The sequence below is a fragment of the Zophobas morio genome, unplaced genomic scaffold (genome assembly GCF_036711695.1).
Source record: "Zophobas morio isolate AGI-343-1 ecotype UQ-CSIRO unplaced genomic scaffold, CSIRO_AGI_Zmor_V1 ptg000021l, whole genome shotgun sequence".
NCBI lineage: Eukaryota > Metazoa > Arthropoda > Insecta > Coleoptera > Tenebrionidae > Zophobas > Zophobas morio.
This window is the reverse complement of record NW_026972126.1, coordinates 17,165,264-17,187,414: the sequence shown is the minus strand read 5'-3', so window position 1 is coordinate 17,187,414 and position 22,151 is coordinate 17,165,264. Positions and strand designations below refer to the sequence as shown.

Below are 22,151 nucleotides of genomic sequence, written 5' to 3'. Positions count from 1 at the left end.
AAGTGATTAAAACGAGGAGGCCAAAGGTGTAAGAAAAGGAAGAAAGTAAAAAAGGTCACAAAAAGACAACAAAAAAGACACAAAAAGTCCAATAAAAGAGGATAAAAAAGCAACAAAAAACGATACAAAATTCTACCAAAAAAGGCCACAACAAAAATGCCAAAAAAGGCATAAAAAATAAACAAAAACAAGGCAAGTCCACAAAAAAGTGCCAAAAAACAAAAAATGACAAAAAAAGTTGATGCGTTTAACAGAAGGGAGTCAAAAAATGTCACAAAAGAAGCTGGAAAAAAATTGAAAAATCCATAAAAAATGCGCCAAGGAAACCGGAACAGGAAAAAAATAGGCCCACTACAAAAAGTGACTTAAAAAAGACTAAAAGATAGTACAAAGAAAAACGCTACAAGGAAAGCGACAAAAAGTCCATGAAAAATTGCAACAAAATATAAGCGACAACATAAAGTATTAATTTATAATAATTACTATTAAATACTTAAATATGGGCGCCACAAATTTCAGCACTTGATGTGACTTCATCCATTTATTAACCAGAACAACAGAAGAATTTATTAAATATTGTGAAAACTTGGACAGTCGGTTTACTTTGTTGGTTAATACTAACTGAGTTCTGCTTAGCGTTAGTTCGTGACACGGAAAGTTTGGTTTTTAGAATAAAAATAATTGTGTACACTTTTAGTTTTCTCATCAGTTAGTTTTAATGTACTCTACAATACTAATTAAATAATAGAATTAGGTACAGATTGAACTAATCAAACCAACCAAAGCTTTAGTGCAGAAGAGGGTGACCGCTGTTTGTTTTATTTTGCGAAAAGGAGACGAAATAAATTGTTATTAAACTTATTGTGTATTGACTCTTAAGTGGTATAACTGTGAGTCATTTCAATTAGCATATAACAGAGAAGGACAATGCACCTTAGAGTTCGATTTTATTGTCATTCTCTGTTTAAAATTACTTAACACTAATTTATCTTAGTCTATATCGTAATGTATCTTCGTCATCAAACTTTGTGTCACACACAAGGTTACAAAATGTGTTTACGAGAGGATTTTTTTTAGTTTTTAGACCTACAAATGTTTAAGAAAAAATTTTGGTTTTGAGATGTCCTTGACCGGAAATAAAAAATAGAAACGACCTTTTGGTGGTTTACTCAAACTGGTTTGTCTCCATGCAGGAAACAGTCGAGTCGTTGATCCGAGATGCATCAGCTTGTCTGAAGAAGTTTTAGTCCTTTGCTGTTGTTTGTCCACGTGACATTGACTTATGAAATAGGTGTTAAGGTTGAGGTCTTGCGGCAAGAGTTGGAAATTCTACCTTAGTTAAGTTTTCAGTGTGGGTTTTTGACAACTAGAACGTGCCAATTGTGTTGTTTAAAATAAACAGTAGTGTTTAAGGTGTGGCCTTGCGTATTTCTAACTTGTTCGTGAGTACAAATTTGCATTGACGCAAATCAAATAAATTGAGGAATTCGACATAAATACTTGTTAATCATGTTGTGGCTACTCGCTTTGATAATTTTCGCCACTGTTGCCTACTGGAAGCTTAAATCCTCCCCCAGGACTGAAAAAATCCTGAAACAAATTGTCCATGGGTCGTGCATCGGTAGTATTTGGAAAACCGTAACGGGGAAAAAATCGTTCGCTGATATGATTCAAGACGCCTACTACATGGAACCCAACACCAGGTACTCATTTCACCAAATCCGCCAAAAATCAACTTGTCTTTCAGATATTCCACGTTCTACCAGTTCTTCAACCCAGTTCTCCTAGTTAAAGACCCAGATCTTATCAAACAAATGCTGGTGAAAGACTCCGACCACTTTATGAACCACCAACACTTCATCCCCCCTGAAGGCGACCCAATATTTTACAAAAATCTGTTTTCTATGGAGAACCAAGAATGGCGCGATATGAGGTCCAGGCTCACCCCAGTCTTCACCAGTAGCAAAATGAAATACATGTTCTCCCTAATCACCCAAAACTGCGATAAATTCGTTAAACATTTCTTAAGAAAGGAGGAAACTGTGGTCACTGTTGAAATGAGAGAGATAATGGCAAGATTCTCAAACGATGTCATTTCAAATATAGTTTTTGGGGTAGAAGTAGACGCTGTGAATAACCCCAACGACGAAGTGTATTTAAATGGAAAGAACTTGACAAACCTCACTGGTCTAACACGAGTGTTGAAGTTTCTCGGCAGCTTTCTAGTCCCCAAACTATACAAAGTAAGTATCTCTATCTGCGTGTTCTAGTTTGACAATAATTCTTTCACCAGATTTTGAAAATATCCCCCTTCCCGGAAGCCTCAATCAAGTTCTTCAGCTCTCTAGTCCAAACCAACATCGACGTTCGCCAGAAAAACAACATCGTGCGTCCAGACATGATCAACATTCTTCTAGACGCCCGAAAAAACGCCTTCCAACCTGAAGAGTCTGCACCAGACACAGGTTTCGCAGTCATGCGAGATTCCGAAAACTTCAAACTTTCCAAGACCAAAATCGACATCACGGATCTTGAAATCGCGGCTCAAGTGATAACGTTTTTCTTCGCTGGGTTTGAAACCGTGTCTGGAATGTTGTCTTTCATAGCGTACGAACTTGGAGCCAACCCGGAGGTCCAGCAACGACTAATTGGTGAGGTGGATCAGACTTTGGAGGCGTGTGGTGGCCAAATCACGTACGAAGCTATTTTAAGCATGAAGTATATGGACATGGTCGTGACCGAAGCTTTAAGGAAATGGCCCGTCATTATACTCACGGATCGAATGTGTACTAAACCGTATACAATCGAGGCGAAGTACCCGGATGAGAAGTCTCGGCATGTTAAAGAAGGGTCGTCGGTGTGGTTACCCGTTTTTGCTATCCATAGAGATCCTGAGAATTATCCAGAGCCGGATAAGTTTGATCCAGAGCGGTTCAGTGATGAGAATAAAAGGACGGTTAAACCCTATACGTATTTTCCGTTTGGGGTGGGACCTAGAGGGTGTCTTGCTTCAAGACTTGGACTCCTGGAAGCCAAAACATTATTTTTCTATATTTTGACCAATTTTGAGATCGTTCCAGTTGAGAAAACGCAGATACCTTTGAAGATTAGTAAGAAGAGGATAACCATGAATGCGGAAGGAGGGTTCTGGTTTGGGCTGAAACGTCGTACTGAGTTGTCCACTCCATCAGCATAGTCTGTGTCAAGTTGTGATTTTTTCTTAAATAAAAAATTATGAGTAGGTCGATTTTTGACAACCATTTTTTTATTGCATTGAAATAAACATCAGTGTTTATTAGTTCGACGAATTTATTATCAATCAACAACTCTTCGTACTTGGTAAAAAATACATTTACTCCATCACGTACTAACAATTAAAAGTACGATTTGGTATTCTGCATTTCCATGTTGTATTAACATAACACTATTTATTTACACTGTGGTAGCAATGCAAAAACAGTTTCTCTCAAGCTGCTCTATCTTAACCACCATAGATGAAAATACAGCTATGTATAAACCATGTTGTGGCTTCTGCTTCTAATCATTTTTGCTGCTTTGGTGTTCTGGAGGGTAAAATTGTCCCACTGGTCTAAAAAATGCTCCAAACAAATCGTCCACGGTTGGTGGTTGGGTAGCATCTGGAAAGCAATCACAAGTAAAGAAACTTTCCCTGAAATGATACTAAATGCTTACAACATGGAACCCAATAGCAGGTACATTAATTTACTTATCAAACATATTTCAAGTCAAGGTAACTTTTAGATATTCCACCTTTCACCAACTATTACATCCAGTTCTCCTAATTAAAGATCCAGACCTCATCAAACTAATCACAGTGAAAGACTTCGACCACTTCGTGAACCACCACTCCATGGTTCTTCCACAATGTGACCCAATCTTTTCCAAAAACCTGCTACTACTGAAAAACCAAAACTGGCGCGACGTAAGATCAATTCTCGCCTCAGTTTTTACAACCAGCAAAATGAAATACATGTTCTCCTTAATTACCCAAAATTGTGACAACTTTGTTAGCCATTTTTTGCAAAAAAATGAACCACTGGTGACTGTAGAAATGAAAGAGATAATGACAAGGTTCATGAATGACGTGACTGCTAGTATGACTTTTGGTATAGAAGTAGACGCGATGAATAACCCTGAAGATGAATTTTACTTAAAAGGAAAAGATTTGACAGATCTTTCTGGTCTATCCAGAGTTTTGAAGTTTCTTGGAAGTTTTATAGCACCCAAAATCTACAAAGTAAGTATGTACCAAAATGTTTCTACTTAGTTTGAAAGTAAATCGTTTCTTCAGGTGTTCAAAATATCGCCTTTTCCTCAAAAAACAATCCAGTTCTTTGCCGCGATAGTCACAAACAATATTTACATTCGCCAAAAACAAAAAATACGTGAGGCCCGACATGATCAATATTCTTCTAGAAGGTAGAAAAAACCCGTCGAAAGATGATAAAATCAAAATAACAGATTTAGAAATCGCAGCTCAAGTGATAGCTTTTTACTTTGCTGGTTTTGAAACCATGTCTGGATTATTGTCATTCATGGCTTACGAACTTGGTGCCAATCCAGAAGTCCAGAAACAGCTCATTCTTGAAGTAGATAACACTTTTGACGCTTGTGGTGGCAAAATCACGTACCACGCTATTTCGGGTATGAAATATATGGACATGGTTGTGTCTGAAGCTTTAAGGAAATGGCCTGGGATCATGGTCACTGATCGAGTTTGCAGTAAGCCATATACAATCCCGCCAAAGTTTCCAGGCGAAAAGTGTGTTCATTTGTCAGAAGGTTCATCTGTATGGTTACCCATTTTTGCTATCCATAGAGATCCTAATTATTATCCGAATCCGGAACGTTTTGACCCGGAGCGTTTCAATAATGACAATAAAAGGAAGCTGAAACCATACACGTATTTGCCGTTTGGTGTGGGACCTAGAGGGTGTATTGCTTCAAGACTAGGACTCCTGGAAGCCAAGACGTTATTTTTTTATATTTTGGCCAATTTTGAAATAGTTTCTGTTGACAAAACTGAAATACCGTTGAGGCTTATTAAGAAGAGGATAGCTATGAAAGCAGAAGGAGGGTTCTGGTTTGGGCTTAGGCGTCGTACAATTATATAATTATTTTATTGTAATTTTTGCTCAACTTTTGTATTATTATTCATGAAAATTTTCAAGAAGAACGAATATATTATATTATTGAAAAAAAAAAATCAGGTTAACCTTTCGTCTATAAAACTCCTTGACGCATTAGAAACAGGTTTTTTACGAACAACCCGTTGTTTCAAGCGTCATCATAAATTCGAATTTTTAGTTGAAAAGTCTCAGGGGTTGTTTTTGGACTAAACAGTGCATTTCAAAGCATGACTGTGGACCCTACGCATTTTTGACTCCTCATACGTCAGTAAGTATAAATATTTATACAAATTTATTGACGCACATAAAAAAAATCGAAGGTCAAAAAACACTCGGTGCTTTATTTTATTGTTTTTAACTGACAATAATAAATGATTACTTCAATAATTTAAGTTGTAACTCTTCTAAATTTCTTAAGCCATATTTTTACAACGAAAAGTAACTAAAACCATTTTAGACATGTTTTACGTTCCTTGTTGTCGAAATAAGTCTACACATATTAAGAAAAAAAAGCAAAATATAGAACCGCCCACCCACCCAATCTCAATATTGATGATTTTTTTTATTCCTCGTTAGCCAAATGGGCTTCTCTGCAAAATCCTTATTTCCATACGAGAAATTATAAACATGATTTTGAATATCGTGTTGTTCAAAGAATACTATGTACCTATATTAAGAAAAAATTAAAGCCAAAAATTAAGCCTCATCCATACCTGACCTGATCTAAATATGTAGTAATGTAGTGGGGGTGCAGCCAAATTGCAAAATCCATACTTCCCTACAAAAATTTACCATTTTAAACGTGTGTTAAGTTTCTAAGAATTAAAAAATCATCACAGTTGACATGGGGTGGGTGGGCGGAGTTTATATTTTGCTTTTTTTTCTTAGTATAGATAATATTCTTTGAACAACACGATACTCAAAAACATGTTTTTAATTTCTATTTCTAAGTATTTTGCAGCTAAGCTCCGCCTCCTTGATTCACGGCGAATAAAAAAATTTTGCCTTTGTGTTTCAATATGTCTAGACTTCTTTTCACAACATGAAACTTAAAACATGTTCAAAATTAAAAATTTGTATAAGGAAATATCATTTTGCAATTACGTTCCGCCCATAATTGCAAAATCCATATTTCCTTGCAAAAATTTACCATTTTTGCCGGATTCGAAGTTTCATGTTCTGAAAAGATGGCTATTTATATTAAGAAAAAAAAACGGCAAAATATAAGCCCCGCCCACCCACCCTATTCCAATTCTGATGATTTTTTTATTCGTCGTAAGCCGAGAGGTGGAGCTTAATTATTGGAAAATCCTTATTTTTCTACGAGAAATTACCATGTGAAATATGTACTTACATAAGTAATTGTGTTATACAAAGTAAACTATATGAATTAATTAAAAAAGGAAACCGAAAGAGAGGCCCCACCCATCCGTTTCGATCTCAATCGTGATGAATTTTTCATTCGTTGTCAGACTGAGAGGCAGAGCGTAATTGCAAAATCCTTATTTCCCTACAAAAATTTACCATTTTGAACTCGTATTGAGTTTCTAAGAACTAAAAAAATCATCACAATTGAGATGGGGGGGGGGCTTTATATTTTGCCTTTTTTTCTTAATATAGATAATATTCTTTGAACAACACGATACTCAAAAGCATGTTTTAATTTTTTGTAAAGAAATAAGTATTTTGCAACTAAGCTCCGCCTCCTTGGTTCACGGCGAATAAAAAAATCATCAGAATGGAGATAGGGCGGGTGGGCGGGCTTACATTTTGCCTTTGTGTTTCAATATGTGTAGCCTTCTTTTCACAACATGAAACTTAAAACATGTTCAAAATTAAAAATTTGTATAAGGAAATATCGATTTTGCAATTAGGTTCCCCCCATAATTGAAAAATCCATATTTCCTTGCAAAAGTCTACCATTTTAGCCATGTTTTAAGTTTCTTGTTGTGAAGAGATGGGTATGTATATTAAGAAAAAAAGGCAAAATATAAGCCCCGCCCACCCACCCTATTCCAATTCTGATGAATTTTTTTATTCGTCGTAAACCGAGCGGCGGAGCTTAATTGTAAAATCCCTATTTTTCTACGAGAAATTACCATGTGAAATATGTACTTACATAAGTAATTGTGTTATATAAAATAAATTATATGAATTAATTAAAAAGAAAACCAATAGAGACTCACACCCATCCGTCTCGATCTCAATCGTGATGAATTTTTCATTCGTTGTCAGACTGAGGGGCGGAGCGTATTTCCAAAATCTATATTTCCCTACAAAAATTTCCATCTTAAACGTATATTGAGTTTCTAAGAATTAAAAAAATCATCACAATTGAGATGGGGTGGGTGGGCGGGGTTTATATTTTGCCTTTTTTTTTTAATATACATAATATTCTTTGAACAACACGACACTCAAGAACATGTGTTTAATTTCTTGCAAAGAAATAAGTATTTTTCAGTTAAGCTCCGCCTCTTTGCTTCACGACGAATAAAAAAAATCATCGGAATTGAGACAGGGCGGGAGGGCGGGCTTACATTTTGCCTTTTTGTTTTAATATGTGTAGACTTCTTTTCCCAACAAGAAACTTAAAACATGTTCAAAATGGAAAATATCTATAAAGAAATATCGATTTTGCAATTAGGTTCCGCCCCATAATTGCAAAATCCATATTTCATTGCAAAAATGTACCATTTTAGCCATGTTTTAAGTTTCTTGTTGTGAAGAGATGGGTATGTATATTAAGAAAAAAAACGCAAAATATAAACCCCACCCACCCACCCAATTCCAATTCTGATGGTTTTTTTGTGTCGTAACCCGAGAGGTGGAACTTAATTGTAAAATCCTTATTTTTCTACAAGAAATTACCATGTGAAATATGTACTTACATAAAGTAATTGTGTTATACAAAGTAAACGATATGAATTAATTAAAAAAGAAAACCAAAAGAGAAGCCCCACCCGTCCGTTTCGATCTTAATCGTGATGAATTTTTCATTCGTTCTCAGACTGAGGGGCGGAGTGTAATTGCAAAATCCATATTTCCCTACAAAAATTTACCATTTTAAACGTGCATTAAGTTTCTAAAAATTAAAAAAATTATCACAATTGAGATGGGGTGGGTGGGCGGGGTTTATATTTTGCCTTTTTTCTTAATATAGATAATATTCTTTGAACAACACGATACTCAAAAACTTGTTTTTAATTTCTTGTAAAGAAATAAGTATTTTCCATTTAAGCTCCCCCTCCTTGGTTCACGGCGAATAAAAAAAATCATCAGAATGGAGATAGGGCGGGTGGGCGGGCTTACCTTTTGCCTTTGTGTTTCAATACCTGTAGACTTCTTTTCACAACATAAAACTTAAAACATGTTTAAAATGGAAAATTGGTATCAGAAAATATCGCTTTTGCATTTGGGCTTAAAACATGTTTTAAGTTTCTTGTTGAGAAAAGATGGCTATGTATATTAAGAAAAAAAAAGACAAAGTATAAGCCCCGCCCACCACCCTATCTCAATTGTGATGATTTTTTATTCGTTGTGAGCCAATTTCTCAACAAGAAATAAAAAACCTGTTTTTGAGTATCGTGTTGTTAAAACAATAGTAACTAGAACTTGAAAAAATCTTTTAAGCTTTTAGTGTTTTATTTTTTATGAATTTGAAAAAGCCGTAGTGTTTTTTTTAATTCAGAAGAGTCTTGACTACCCATGGTGTATTATTTTGGGAGCCCATGGAGATTTTTTTTGTAAATTATTTCAAACAATTTTCGGGGATTTGGTGTTCTATTTTTGTAAAATTCTGACCAGACCTGTTTTTGAGTTAATTTTGAGATCCCGATTTTTTTTTGGAAAATTTTAAAACAATCTTGAGGTTCTAGGTATTCCTGTTTGGAAAGAATTTGAAAGTGCTTTGGAGCCTCTACTGTCTTTTCTTATAATAATTGAATTAAATTTCTTAGAGGATACGTCATTTGCTAAAGTCTTTGCATCAGTCTTATGTTAGTAGCCCCAGCCGCCCACCCTCTATTTTCTTAAAGAATATGTCATCTGCCAAAATCAGTTTTATCTTAGTAGGTCCTAGGCCCGCCCACCCGCCGTCTCTTTTTTTAGAGGATAACTCATTTGCCAAAATCACTGTTATCTGAGCAGGAACTAGCCCCGCCCACCCACCCTCTGTTTTCTTAGAGAGTATGCCATTTACTGAAATTAGTCTTATCTACCTATCTATTTTAAGAGTTTTGAGACACACGCATACACGTGTTATTGTTGCAGCTTCGTGCCATGTTGTGGCCATTGATTCTACTTACTTTTACTGCTTTTGCCTTCTGGAAACATAAATCGTCCCACTGGACCCAAAAATTGTTGAAACAAATTGTTCATGGATCTTGGCCAGGTGCTGCATGGAAAACAATAACGAGCAAAGAATCGTTCTGTGAAGTGGTTCAAAGCGCCTACTATATGGAACCCAAAACCAGGTAGATCAATCTATTTCTATCCTATAATCTATATATAAATTACAAAACTTTGTCTTTCAGGTATTCTGCTTTCTACCTATTCCCTCACCCAGCATTTTTAATAAAAGACCCAGATCTCATCAAACAAGTTCTGGTAAAAGACTTCGATCATTTCGTAAACCACAAAAACCTCATTCCACCAGAAAGTGACTCAATATTCTGCAAAAATATATTTTTACTTTTACAACGATCTGATGGCGAATATTGCTTTTGGTATAAAAGTAGATGCCTTAAATGACCTTAAAGACGAATTCTACCTAACGGGAAGACACCTTACAGATTTTTCTGGGAGAGGTAGAGTTTTGAAAATCCTTGGAAGCTTCATAGTGCCTCAACTTTACAAAGTAAGTATTTAGATGTCGTTCCTTGTTTGAAATTTGTATTTATCAGGTGTTCAAAATATCTTCACTTCCTCAAAAAACCATTCAGTTCTTTTTCGCAATAGTCAAAGACCTTATCAAACGTCGCCAAAAGCACAACATAATGAGACCCGACATGATCAATATTCTTCTAGAAACCAGAAAAAGTGGGTTGGAAGATGTTGACAGTAATAAACCATCCAAGACTAAAATGGTCATAAACTCATTCTGGAAATTGATGAGACCAAGCTATCCTGGGAATGAAATATATGGACATGGTTGTGTCTGAAACGTTACGAAAATGGCCTATAGTTGTCATAATCGACCGAGTTTGTACTAAACCATACACCATAGAGGTGAAGTATCCAGACGAAAAGCCTGTACACTTCAAAGTAGGGCCACCAATATTCGGACCCGTTTTCGCTATCCATAGAGATCCTAACTATTATCCAGAGCCAGAACGCTTTGATCCAGGGCGTTTCAATGATCAAAATAAACGAAAAATTAAACCCTACACGTATCTACCTCTTGGGAAGGGACCCAGAGAATGTACGGCTTTAAGACTCGGACTATTAGAAGCCAAAACGTTATTTTTTCATATTTTGTCTAGTTTTAAAATAGCTGCAGTTGAGAAAAGTCCAATACCTTTGAAGATTACTAAGAAAAGGATGACCATGTATGCGGAAGGAAGGTTTAAATGTCGTACGAGGACATAAATTCATTGTAACTTTTGTTTACTTTTTTTAATAAATGCTTAAGTCCAAGATAAAAAAAAATATTATTGTAAGCAATTGGTCACATGCACGAAATAGTAAAATCAACACGTACTTATCGTGTTGTTGCAATTACAGTTTTAATCACCATAACCATTCCAATTACGATATCAATTTCAACAAAGTTTCAGTTATTCCACCATGTTTTGGACAGTAGCAGCGTGCTTCCTCATTATATTTCTATATTGGAAAATAATTTCCCGCTACAACCACTGGTCAAAAAAAGGAATATCCCAAACTCCCTATGGTTTCATATGGGGTGATATATGGCCACTAATGTTTCGAAAATGTAGCTTCGGTGAAATGCTTCAATCTCTCTACCAAGACCACCCCAAACTAAGGTAAGTTCTCCGTCACCACCCCCAACTCACCTCACTTTCACCTAGATACATCGGCTTGTTTTTCTTCCTGGACCCAATTCTTCTGGTGACAGACCTCGACCTAATCAAACAAATCACAACGAAACACTTCGACCACTTCCTCGACCACAAAGACACCTTCCCTGAAAACACCTTCCTCACGGAGAACATCTTCGGCCAAAAAGGTTCCAAGTGGCGCAAAATGAGGTCCACCCTAAGCCCTTTGTTCACGAGTAGCAAGATGCGATACATGTTTTCCCTAATTTCCAAAACCGGCGAACAACTAGTCGAGCATTTTTCCCAAAAAAACGAAGACTTGGTTGTTGTAGAAATCAAAGAAGCGTTCACAAAAATCGCGAATGACGTCATCGCGAGTGTGACGTTTGGGTGTGATTGTAATTCTCTGGAAGATCCGCGGAATGACTTCTATATCATGAGCAAAAACATCATGGAAGAGGGAATGTTTAGAACGGTGAGATTTTTCGGGTACCTTGCAGCCCCAAAACTGTACGATGTAAGTATACACTTGAAGATAACCACAATTGTGTCTTAGTTCTTCAAGATATCACCTTTTTCTCTAAACGCGATAGAATACTTTGATGATCTAGTTAGAGACACGGTCAAGCTAAGAGAAAAACACAACATCGTGCGACCCGACATGCTCAACATTCTTCTAGAAGCACGAAAAAACGGCCTAAAATACGAAGATTCGCACAATGAAGACACAGCTTTCGCCACGGTTCAAGAATCAGAAATCCACAAAAGAAAACTCGACAAGGTTGACATCACAGATGAAGAAATTGCTTCACAAGGGTTCGGGTTCTTCTTCGCTGGCTACGAAGCCGTTTCTTCCACAATGGCTTTCATGAGCTACGAACTCGCCGTTAACTCTGACATCCAAGCCAGACTTATCGAAGAAGTGGACACCACGCGAAATTCCTGCGACGACCAAATCACCTACGAAGCCCTCAATTCCATGAAATATATGGACATGGTTGTGTCCGAAACCCTGCGAAAGTGGCCCCAGAACGTCGTCATCAACCGAATCTGTAATAAGCCGTTCACCATCGAGCCCAAATATCCTGACGAGAAGCCCTTGGTTTTGGAAAAGGATACTGTGTTGTGGATACCCCTTTTCGCTGTACTCAGAGACCCGAAATTTTTCCCGGATCCGGAAAAGTTTGACCCCGAAAGGTTCAGTCTCGAAAATAGAAAAAACATTGTGCAGGGGTCGTTTATACCTTTTGGATCTGGACCTCGGAATTGTATTGGGTCAAGACTGGCGATTTTGGAGACGAAAGCTGTGTTTTATCACCTACTATGTCAGTTTGAAGTCGTTCCAGTTGAGAAGACGCAGATACCGATCCAGATGCGCAAAGGCAAGATGCCTGTGATTGCAGATAAAGGGGTCTGGGTAGGACTGAAGCGACGTTTCGAAAAAATACATTCTTAGCTTCTTTAAATCTGTAATAAAGAAAATTTACACAAATAGAGAACACCAAATTTATTAGCACTTAAAATACGTCAATGGTAAGCTCAAAATCGTAATCATTCCACTTTTTCTTCCCTGGGCTTGAACCCCAGCCAAAATCCTCCCTCCGGCTGAAGATTATAACTGCTCTTATTCAGCCTGACAGGTATTTGGGTCTTGGCAACCGGCACAATTTCAAACTTAGAGAGCAAATGATAAAACAGAGTTTTGATTTCTAGAAGCGCAAACCTCGACCCTGCAACCACACCTATTAGCAGTTTCAATAAATAGTGCATAAATCTTACCAATACAATTCCTTGGACCCCAGCCAAAAGGCAGATACGTCCCGGGAATAACCTTCGATTTGTTTTCATCACTGAACCTTCCAGGATCAAACCGCTCTGGTTCGGGATAGAACTGCGGGTCTCTGTGTACCGCCATAACGGGAATCACCATATCCACCCCCTTCCTCACCAAAAACACCTTTTCTTCCTCTCCCTTCGGCTGGATCAAGTAGTCCCTCGTACACAGACGATCCGTTTCAAAAGCCGCCGGCCACTTTCTCAATGTTTCTACAAAAATAGAACTTTAGTCAGTGAGTGAAAGCGGTTTTTTCCGCTCACCAGACACCACTTGGTCGAGGTATTTCATGCCGAGGACCCCTTCGTACGGGATTTTGCTTCCGTATCTCTGTCTGACATTGTCGATTTCGTGTTGGAGCTTCTTCTGGACGTCGGGATTGGCGGCTAGTTCGTGCGCCATGAAGCTGGAGGTGGTGGAGACGGTGTCGAAGCCAGCGAAGAAGAAGAGCATTGCTTGGGCTACTATGTGTTCGTCGGAGAGTTCGATGTGTTGGGCGTTGGGGTCGGCTTCGGCTTCTTCGGCGGTGGCGAAACCTTCCCTTTTTTCTTCTTTGGCGGTTTCGCTCTTGAGTTTGCCTTTGCGGGCTTCTAGCAGGAGCTGGATTAGGTCGGGGCGCGCGATTCCTTCGGATTCTCGTTTTTGGATGTTGTCTTTGATGATCGAGCGGAAGAATTTCGTCACAGAAGGGGAAAATATTTGGAGATTGATGCACTGAAATGGCAGTGTGTATTGATAGTTGCTTCAATTACAGTTTAATATAAATTAACATTAACACTGAAGGAAGCCAAAATAGGGAACGCAACAAAAAGCACTGAGAAAATATTTTCATGAGGAATATGAACACGTAACAAGATATTTGAAAAAGAATTTAAAAAATGTGCGAAAATTCTAACACCAAAGTAAATGTAAGTTATTAAGGGATTTGAATCATTGGAAATTTGAAAAAGCGAATTGCAAATAAAATTGAAAGAAAGGAACTCAAGTCAGGTCGATCAGGTCAGGTCAAGATAATTCGATATGGTCAAAAAAGTACCTCAGGTCAGGTCAGATCTGGTCTGATCTGATCAGCACATCGAATCAGTTTAGAGTCAGGTCAGGTCAGGCTAGATCAGGTCAGATCGGTCAAGTCAAGTCAAGTCCAAGATCAGCGACGTCAGATTAGATCAACTAGGTCAAATCGGTTCATAAGTACCCAAATTGGGTCAGGTTAAGATAGATCAGACCAAGTGATACTATGACAGGTCAAGTCATAAATATGTTCTTATATTTGCTCTATTACTCTCAGTAATAATGGAGACAATCGCTGGTTCATGAAATTTTTAGCTACTCAGATCGGTCCGGAAAGACGTCTTATCGTACATTTTCTCAGGATTACGAATCTGCGTTGCCATATCCTTCTATATTCGTCTATATCCTTCCATATACGTTTATATGCGTCTATAATTTACCATATGGGTATACTTCGTGCACATTTTTTTCTATATCCTTCTATATTGATCTATATTCATTTGTACCCTTTCAAATCATTCTATATCTCTTTACATCCTTCTATATCTGTCTATATCTATCCATACTTGTCTATATCCGTCTATTTCCTTCTATTTTGGTCTATATCACTCCATATCCATCTATATCTTTCCTTATTCTTCTATATTCGTCTATTACCTTCTGTATGTTTCTATGTATCTCCTACTATATTGTGCTATATCCATCTATAGTCGTCTAGACCCTTTTATATCATTCTATTTCGGTATATATCCGTCAATATGTGTCTGTACTATTCTACTAGATTCGTCTATATTTTTCTATATCCGTTAACATCCTTCCATATCCTTCTATATCCTTATATTTCGGTCTATCTAGTCCAATATCCTTCTATATCCCTTTCTATCCGTCCATATCCGTCAACATCCCTAGGATTATATCCTTGTGTATTCTTCTATATCTGTCTATTTTCTACTATATTGTTCTATTTCGGGCTATATCCGTCAGTGTTCGTCTGTACTATTTTGTTTTTCTAGATCCGTGTCAATCTTTCTATATCCGTCTACATCTTCCTATATCTCTCGATATCTGTCTATATCCTTCTATTTCGATCTATATCCTCCCATATCCTTCTACATCCGTCAACTTTCATCCATCTGTATCCTTTTGTATCCTTTTTCTGTCTTTTTTACCATTCTATGTTCTTCTATATTCGTCTATTTCCATCTATATTCGTCTATATTCTTTTATATCGATCTATATCAGTCTAGATATGTACTTATATACTTCCATGTTTGTCTATATCTTTCTAAATCCGTTTACATTCTTCTATATTATTCCACATCCACCTATATCTTTCTATTTCGGTATATATTCTCTCACATACTTATATATCCATCAACATATCTCTATATCCCTCCTTATCCTTCTGTATCCGTATATTTCCTTCTATATCCTTCTATATCAGTCTATATACTTCTCTTTCTGTCTATATCCGTCAATATTCGTTTGTACTCTTCTATATCTTCTAAGATCCGTGTATATTTTTCGATATGCGTTTACATTCTTCTATATGCGTCTATATCTTTTCATGTACCTCCAAATTCGTTTTTATCCTACTATATTCCTCTACATCCTCCTCTATCTCTCCATATCTGCCTATATCCTTTTATTTCGGTCTATGTCCTCCCATAACCTTTGATATTCGTCAACATCCATCCATCTATATCTTTCTGTATCTTTCTATGTCCGTCTTTGTTTTCTATATGTTTATATATCCCCCTAGCTCTTTTTATTTAGATCTATATTCTCCCATATCCTTCTATATCCGTCCATATCAGTCTATTTGCTTCTATTTTTTCATATATCCTTTTATATCGATCTATATCAGCCTATATTCGTCTAGGTCCTTTTACATCATTCTATATCCATTTCTGTGCTTCCATATCTGTCTATATCTTTTTATATTCTTCCATATTTGTCTATATTTTGCTATATTTGTCTACATCTTTTTATATCTGTTTCTATCCTTTTATATCATTCTATATCCATCTATATCCTTCTATTTCTGTCTATATCCTCCCTTATCCTCTTGTATTCGTCCATATTTGTCTGTACGGTTGTATTTTCTTCTAAATCCGTGTATATCTTTCTATATCCGTCTATACGCTTCCATATTCATCTATACCTTTCTGTATCGTCCGTCTATTTCCTTCTATATACGTCAATATCCTTCTATATTCGTCTAAACCTTTCTATATCCTTTTTTTATCCGTTTATATCCGGGTCTATATCTTTTTATATTCTTCCATACTCACATATATCCTGCTATATCCCTTTATATAAATTATATCTGTTTATATCCTTCTATTTAGGGCTATATTCTCGCATCTCCTTCTATATTCTTCCATATCCGTTCATATATTGTTATATTCGTCCATTTCCTTCTATATCCTTATATTACCTTCTATATCTGTTTGCATCATACGTCGATATCTTTTTATCTTTCTTTTCGTCTAAATCCCTCGATATCCATCTATATTTGTCTATATCTGTTTGGGTGTATATCCGCCCATATCCTTGTATATCTTTCCATATGCTTTCTATATTATTCCATATTCGTCTATATCCACTTATATCTGGCTACATCTGTCTTTCCATGTCCTTCTATTTCGACCTAAATCCTCCTATATCCTTCTATATCCCAGATCTCCTATATCTGCCTATATGTTTCAATATCCGTCTATATCTTTCTAGATGTTTCTATGTCTTATATCTTTCTATCTCCTTTTAGATCCTTGGATATCCAACTAGATCCTTCTATATCCGTCTATATCCTTCTATATTTATCTATTTTGTCTGTGACCTTCTATATCCTTCTATATCTGTTTATAACTTTCTACATCATGACAAATCTGTCTATATTCATCTATATCTGTCTATATCTGTCTATATCCTTCTGTATCATCTGCATCCGTCTATTTCCTTCCATATACATCTATATCTTTTCATATTCTTACATACACTTTTATATCCTGTTATATCCATCTATATCTAACTATATCCGTCTATATCCTTCTATTCTGGACTATATTCTCCCATAGCTTTCTATTTCCTTCCATTCCGTCTCTATTCGTCTATATCTGTCTGCACCTTTTTATGTCCTTCTAAATTCGTCTATATATTCCTGTTTCCATATTATCCTTCTGTATCCTTCCACGTCCGTTCATATATTTTTATATTCATTTACATCTCGCTATATCTGTCTATAGCCATCTAGATCCCCCTGTATCCCTCCATATCCGTCTATATCCTTCTATTTCAATGTATATCGTTCCATATATCTTTCTGTATCCCTTTACGTCCGTCTATATCTGTCCACATTCATCCATCTATTCTTCTGTATCCTTCTATATTCGTCTTTTTCTTCTTTATGTTTCCATATCCGTCTATTTTCTACTATATTATTCTATAACCTTTTCTATCAATCTATATTTGTCTAAATCCCTCTCATCCTTGTACATATATGCATTTATGTCCGTCCACATCCGTCTTTATCCATTTACATTCTTAAATATTCGTCTATATCTTTCTATACCCGTTTATATCCTTCTATATCCGTCCATATTCATCCGTACGGTTATATTCTATATTCTTCTAGATCCGTGTACAACTTTCTATATCTGTGTATATGCTTCCATATTCATCTAGATACTTTTATATATGTCTGTCTATATATGTTTATATTACGTGTGAGCCTCGATATACTTCTATATCTGTTTATAATCTTGTATATCATTTCATATCCTTCTATATCTGTATACGTCAACATCATTCCATATCCGGCTATATCCATCGATATCCTTGTATATCTGTCCATAAGTTTTTTATATGCTTCCATATCGTCTATATCTTTCCATATCTTTTCTATTTCCTTCCATTTCCGTCTATATCGTGTTATATCCTTCTAAATTTGTCTATATCCATCTCATCCTTCTGTAGCCTTCCATATCCGTTCATTTATTTCTATATCCGTCTATTTCCTTCCATATGGGTCTATATCCTTCTATTAGCTTCTATATCTGTCTATATTTGTCTATATCCTTCTATTTAGGTGTGTATCTTCCCATGTCCGTCTATATCCATTTATACCTGCCTATATCTGTGTATACATTTCCATATCCTTCTATTTGGGCCTAAATTCTCCAATATCCTTCTTTATCCATCCAGATATCCCATATACGTCTATGTCTTATATCCTTCTATCTCCTTCTATATCCATCTGTATCCTTCTATATCTGTCTATCTCCTTTTATATGATACTACACTCTTCTATATAGGTCTACCTATTGAAAATTTTCTCAAAAACACGACTCTATGCTTATTTTTACTTGCAGACAGTAATAACAGAGAAAATCTCCATTATATGAACCGATTCTAACGATAAAATAAGTTGTTTTAAATTTCACTTGTTTAAAAACATATGTATTAACAATTACAAAAACTGAAATGGATCCACAACCAATCCCGTCTTCAAATCGAATTTTCTAGTTAAGATTTCTATTATTTTTCGAAATAAAGTCATTAATTTCCTGAAGAAAGTGAACAAATAAGTTTGAGTTAAGGTTTCTAATCCTTATACATACAGTCTCTAAAAAAATCGCTGCCAGACCAACGAAACTAATAATCGTACATTATCATATGCTCCTGACTGGGAAACGCCAAGGAAACATGAAAAATTCAAAAAACAACGTAAATTGTGAAAGCAAGCTAAATTAAAAAAAAAAACCGTTGAGAGAACTAAATTACTTATCGCGATTGTAAAATATCGCGGAAAACATATTTCAAAGCCACCAAAAACCCATAAAGCGTGTTTGTTATTACTTACTTCGGCCAGTTTTGGAAACGTCTGGAAAAATATCGACTTGATCGACTGCCAAAAGGTGAAATCCGACAACAACACTCCCATCTTAAAAAACTCATTTTTCGGCTCCTTCAAGCAGTCGATCTTGATCCCGAACGCGGTCGAAGCTATCACATTGCACGCAAATCGTGAAAAAACGTCCCGCATTTCCTGCTCGCTTTCCCCGTCGAAGTTGTTGACGAAATTTTCCGCGCACTCCTCCATCAGGAAGTACATGTTGCGCATTTTGCTGCTGGTGAACGCGGGGCTGAGCGTCGCCCTCATGTTCTTCCATTTGTCTCCACTTAAACTAATCAGACTTTTGCTTAATAAGGGATCGCCTTCGATGCCTTGGCCGAGAAACGCGTGATCGGTGAAGTTAGGGAAATCTTTGACGGTGATCTGTTTTATTAAGTCGACGTCCCGGATCAAGAGGCATTGTTGCCTGAATTGCATGTATCCTACGTATCTAGAAAAAGGGAAATTTCCACATTAAAATTTCGATTGTGTTGTTTGTTTAAACATTCCAGGATTATATTTAGGCGCTTATCCACCTACCTTTCCTCTGGATACTTGTTGTATAAATTCAGGGCAACGTCCACGAAAGCTTCTTTCTTAAAAAGGACTTTTCCGAAGCTCCCCACCGCAGGAAAGCACTTAGCGTGTTTAATTCCCCTCTCTGCCCAGTACCTACAAGGCTTTATCAGTTTCTGATAAATCAGAATGCTGAATAAAACGCCCAAAATATAGAACAACATTTTTGCACCTTATGCACACATCACTAAACACAGACTACCATGTAAATTGCTCTTGAGCGTATTTATAATCCTACTATAAACATTTACATCAGTATTTGTTTGCACTAGAGCTTCCTACATATACAGCAATCCTCGTGTCAAAAAAACTATTCGGAATAGATTTATGGTACTTTCAGATAAAGGAATTAAATGGAGACGTCGCTTTTGATCAATAAATCCTGCAGCTTTGACAAGGTGAATCATAGCCAGATAATTAGTAAATAATCGGTTCTGGTCGGGTAAGTGAGCCTCAAGAGGTTGTCTGTTTTTGAATGGGAGATTTCAGACGGTCGAGTTTTATTTTTACTTTCTGTTTTACACATTGCTGGGATTTCTTTAGAATAAGTGGATCGTCTGCACAGAATGGTGCAGTAAAATTGCACATTGTCTTTCAAACATATGTAAACAATTTCACGATCATAAATTATTATTATTCACGAAACTTGAGAAAATTCGAGTTTCTAGACTAGATAAGACGTCAATAAATGGGATCATAAATCTCTGCAACGCAATATCTGGATTATTTCCAATATATTGCAGCAAATACGCAGATTTATCTGCACCAGATTTTTCTCGATTCAATAATGTTAGTGTTTCGTTACGTCAGATTTATAATTACAGAAGTTTAAGTGGGAAGTTGAATTGAATATTGAAATATTAAAATTTAATGCAGGTGGATCGTTTTCCGGTTTTCATATTTATGGCAAAATGTTTGAAATTGCTTATGTTATAAATTACAATGAATGTTTAAAATTTTCAAGTTGGCAAACTTCTCGAAGAAACAAAGGTACTGCTACTTTTGTCCGTCGTTCTCTTCATAAATTCTGCAGTTTTGGTTCACAATATCCCATTAATTTAAATTTAGTGCATTCTTTAGGCTGTGCTCATTTTTTATTTTAAAGATTTAATGATAAGCAAAGTTATAATTTATTTATAGCGCAACTGGAGTTCTAATTCTTCGATACTGCCACTACTCAACTGGCCAACACTTTTTGGCCAAAAACTATTTACAGTCTGTTGTTTTCTTTTCACAAGTTTTCCATTACCAGAACTTTCTGGTCTGGTAAAACTATATTTTTGTTAAACCAGTACTAAGTCGTATAAATCCAAATCTTTGTCAGGACGTTTTTAAAAATAAAATTTCGGTACACGTATAAGCGCCGGAATAAGAATGTGGAGTTCCAGCTACGAGCGTGGTGTCGGTGTCAGTGTCGGTGTCGGTGTCAAGGTCACCGAGACCAGTCTGAACATTTTAACAAACAATATATTGTTGGTAAGTACAGGAATAGTTGTATAAAAATAACACTGATAAGTAAACCAATGATTTTCTACACCTATAATTAATTATTAACCGATGAAACTGGCAAGGCTCTATAACACATGTATATTTACTTTAATTAACCCAATCATCATTTTGTCAAAAAGTGCAAATGCAACATATTTTTGGTTTTTATTATTATTTATTAAGAGAAAATTAATGACTTCGTATACGTGTTTAATGTATATAAATTGACAACGCAGAGTTAAAACTCCATCCGTGGGTCGACGCAGACCTTTTTTTTTCTTCCTTTCATGTGTCCTTTCGCTTACGTCCTTTGGTATTTTTGTGAAGGTTTGAGAATAATTCTCTTCGGCTTTATCCACATCTGCTTCATTTTTCAACTTCTTCTATCCTCATCTTCTGATAGTTCTTCATTTCATTCTTCATTATTTTTACTTTTCATCATCTTCATCTTTACTCTTCATGATCATCACTCTGCAGTATTTTCATTACTCTTCATCGTCTTCACACTTCTTCGCTTTGATTCTTGTCGGAATCACGATTTTCTTCCTAGATCAGTTGTCGCAGCGATTTTAAAAACACAATTTCAGTCCGCATTCTCAAGACTAACATGTTTCGATAATTTTACATCTCAATGCCTACATTATCTTCTTATTTTTCTATTTTTGCTTGATTTTGCAGCTTCTTTTCGTCGTTATTCTCTCTAACCTTCACCCTTCTTCATCTTCACTCTTCATCGTCTTTACTGCTCGCTCATTTTTCACTCTTCTTGATTTTCACTTTTCATCATATACTATATTACTCTTCATTTTCATTTTTCATAATAATCGTCAATACTCTCCATAATTTTCACTCTGCTTCATCTCCACTTTTAACCATCTTGACTACTGTTCATCCACTTCACTTCTCTTCAATTTCACTCTTCATCATTTTACCCTTTTCCATCTTCATTATTCTTTATTTGTAGTTTTCTTCGTTTTCACCCTTTATCACCTTCACTTCTCTCCACCATCTTCGGTCTTCTTCAACTTCACTCTTCAGCCTTCTCACGTTGGTTATCTTCACTATTTTCAATACTCTTTATTGTCTTGCACTTCTTCGTTTTCATTCTCTATTACTTTAACTCTTTAACATCTTCACTTTTCATATTCTTCACACTTCTTTATCTTCACTCTTCATCACCTGAATTATTCCTCATC

General features: G+C 36.2%; 5 protein-coding genes across 6 annotated transcripts; 4 read left to right on the top strand and 1 right to left on the bottom strand.

Annotated features, from left to right (window-relative positions):
- The first annotated feature begins 1,103 nt into the window (after nt 1–1,103).
- On the top strand, nt 1,104–3,241 carry LOC135132787 (cytochrome P450 9e2-like). The gene is made up of 3 exons (XM_064060984.1): nt 1,104–1,703; nt 1,748–2,243; nt 2,294–3,241. The coding sequence occupies exons 1-3, from the start codon at nt 1,510–1,512 to the stop codon at nt 3,194–3,196; spliced, it is 1,593 nt and encodes a 530-aa protein (XP_063917054.1). The 5' UTR covers nt 1,104–1,509; the 3' UTR covers nt 3,197–3,241.
- Nucleotides 3,242–3,329: 88 nt separating this feature from the next.
- Nucleotides 3,330–5,201, top strand: LOC135132326 (cytochrome P450 9e2-like). 2 transcript variants are annotated; one of them, XM_064060387.1, is made up of 3 exons: nt 3,330–3,709; nt 3,763–4,258; nt 4,313–5,201. In XM_064060387.1, exon 3 carries the CDS (start codon nt 4,419–4,421, stop codon nt 5,133–5,135), a length of 717 nt encoding a protein of 238 aa, XP_063916457.1. In that variant the 5' UTR covers nt 3,330–3,709; nt 3,763–4,258; nt 4,313–4,418; the 3' UTR covers nt 5,136–5,201. The 2 variants fall into 2 exon arrangements, with proteins under 2 accessions (XP_063916457.1, XP_063916456.1); XM_064060386.1 differs by having other exon boundaries at nt 3,330–3,713.
- LOC135131716 (cytochrome P450 9e2-like) lies at nt 3,520–4,288 on the top strand. Its single transcript, XM_064059562.1, has 2 exons — nt 3,520–3,713; nt 3,763–4,288. The coding sequence occupies exons 1-2, from the start codon at nt 3,520–3,522 to the stop codon at nt 4,286–4,288; spliced, it is 720 nt and encodes a 239-aa protein (XP_063915632.1).
- Nucleotides 5,202–11,810: 6,609 nt separating the features above from the next.
- Nucleotides 11,811–12,605, top strand: LOC135131715 (cytochrome P450 9e2-like). Its single transcript, XM_064059561.1, has one exon. It carries the CDS (start codon nt 11,811–11,813, stop codon nt 12,603–12,605), a length of 795 nt encoding a protein of 264 aa, XP_063915631.1.
- A 36-nt stretch (nt 12,606–12,641) lies between these two features.
- LOC135132325 (cytochrome P450 9e2-like) lies at nt 12,642–19,678 on the bottom strand. The gene is made up of 5 exons (XM_064060385.1): nt 19,432–19,678; nt 18,859–19,342; nt 13,247–13,697; nt 12,929–13,195; nt 12,642–12,879 (listed from the first exon to the last, which is right to left on the bottom strand). The coding sequence occupies exons 1-5, from the start codon at nt 19,629–19,631 to the stop codon at nt 12,701–12,703; spliced, it is 1,581 nt and encodes a 526-aa protein (XP_063916455.1). The 5' UTR covers nt 19,632–19,678; the 3' UTR covers nt 12,642–12,700.
- Nucleotides 19,679–22,151: the final 2,473 nt, after the last annotated feature.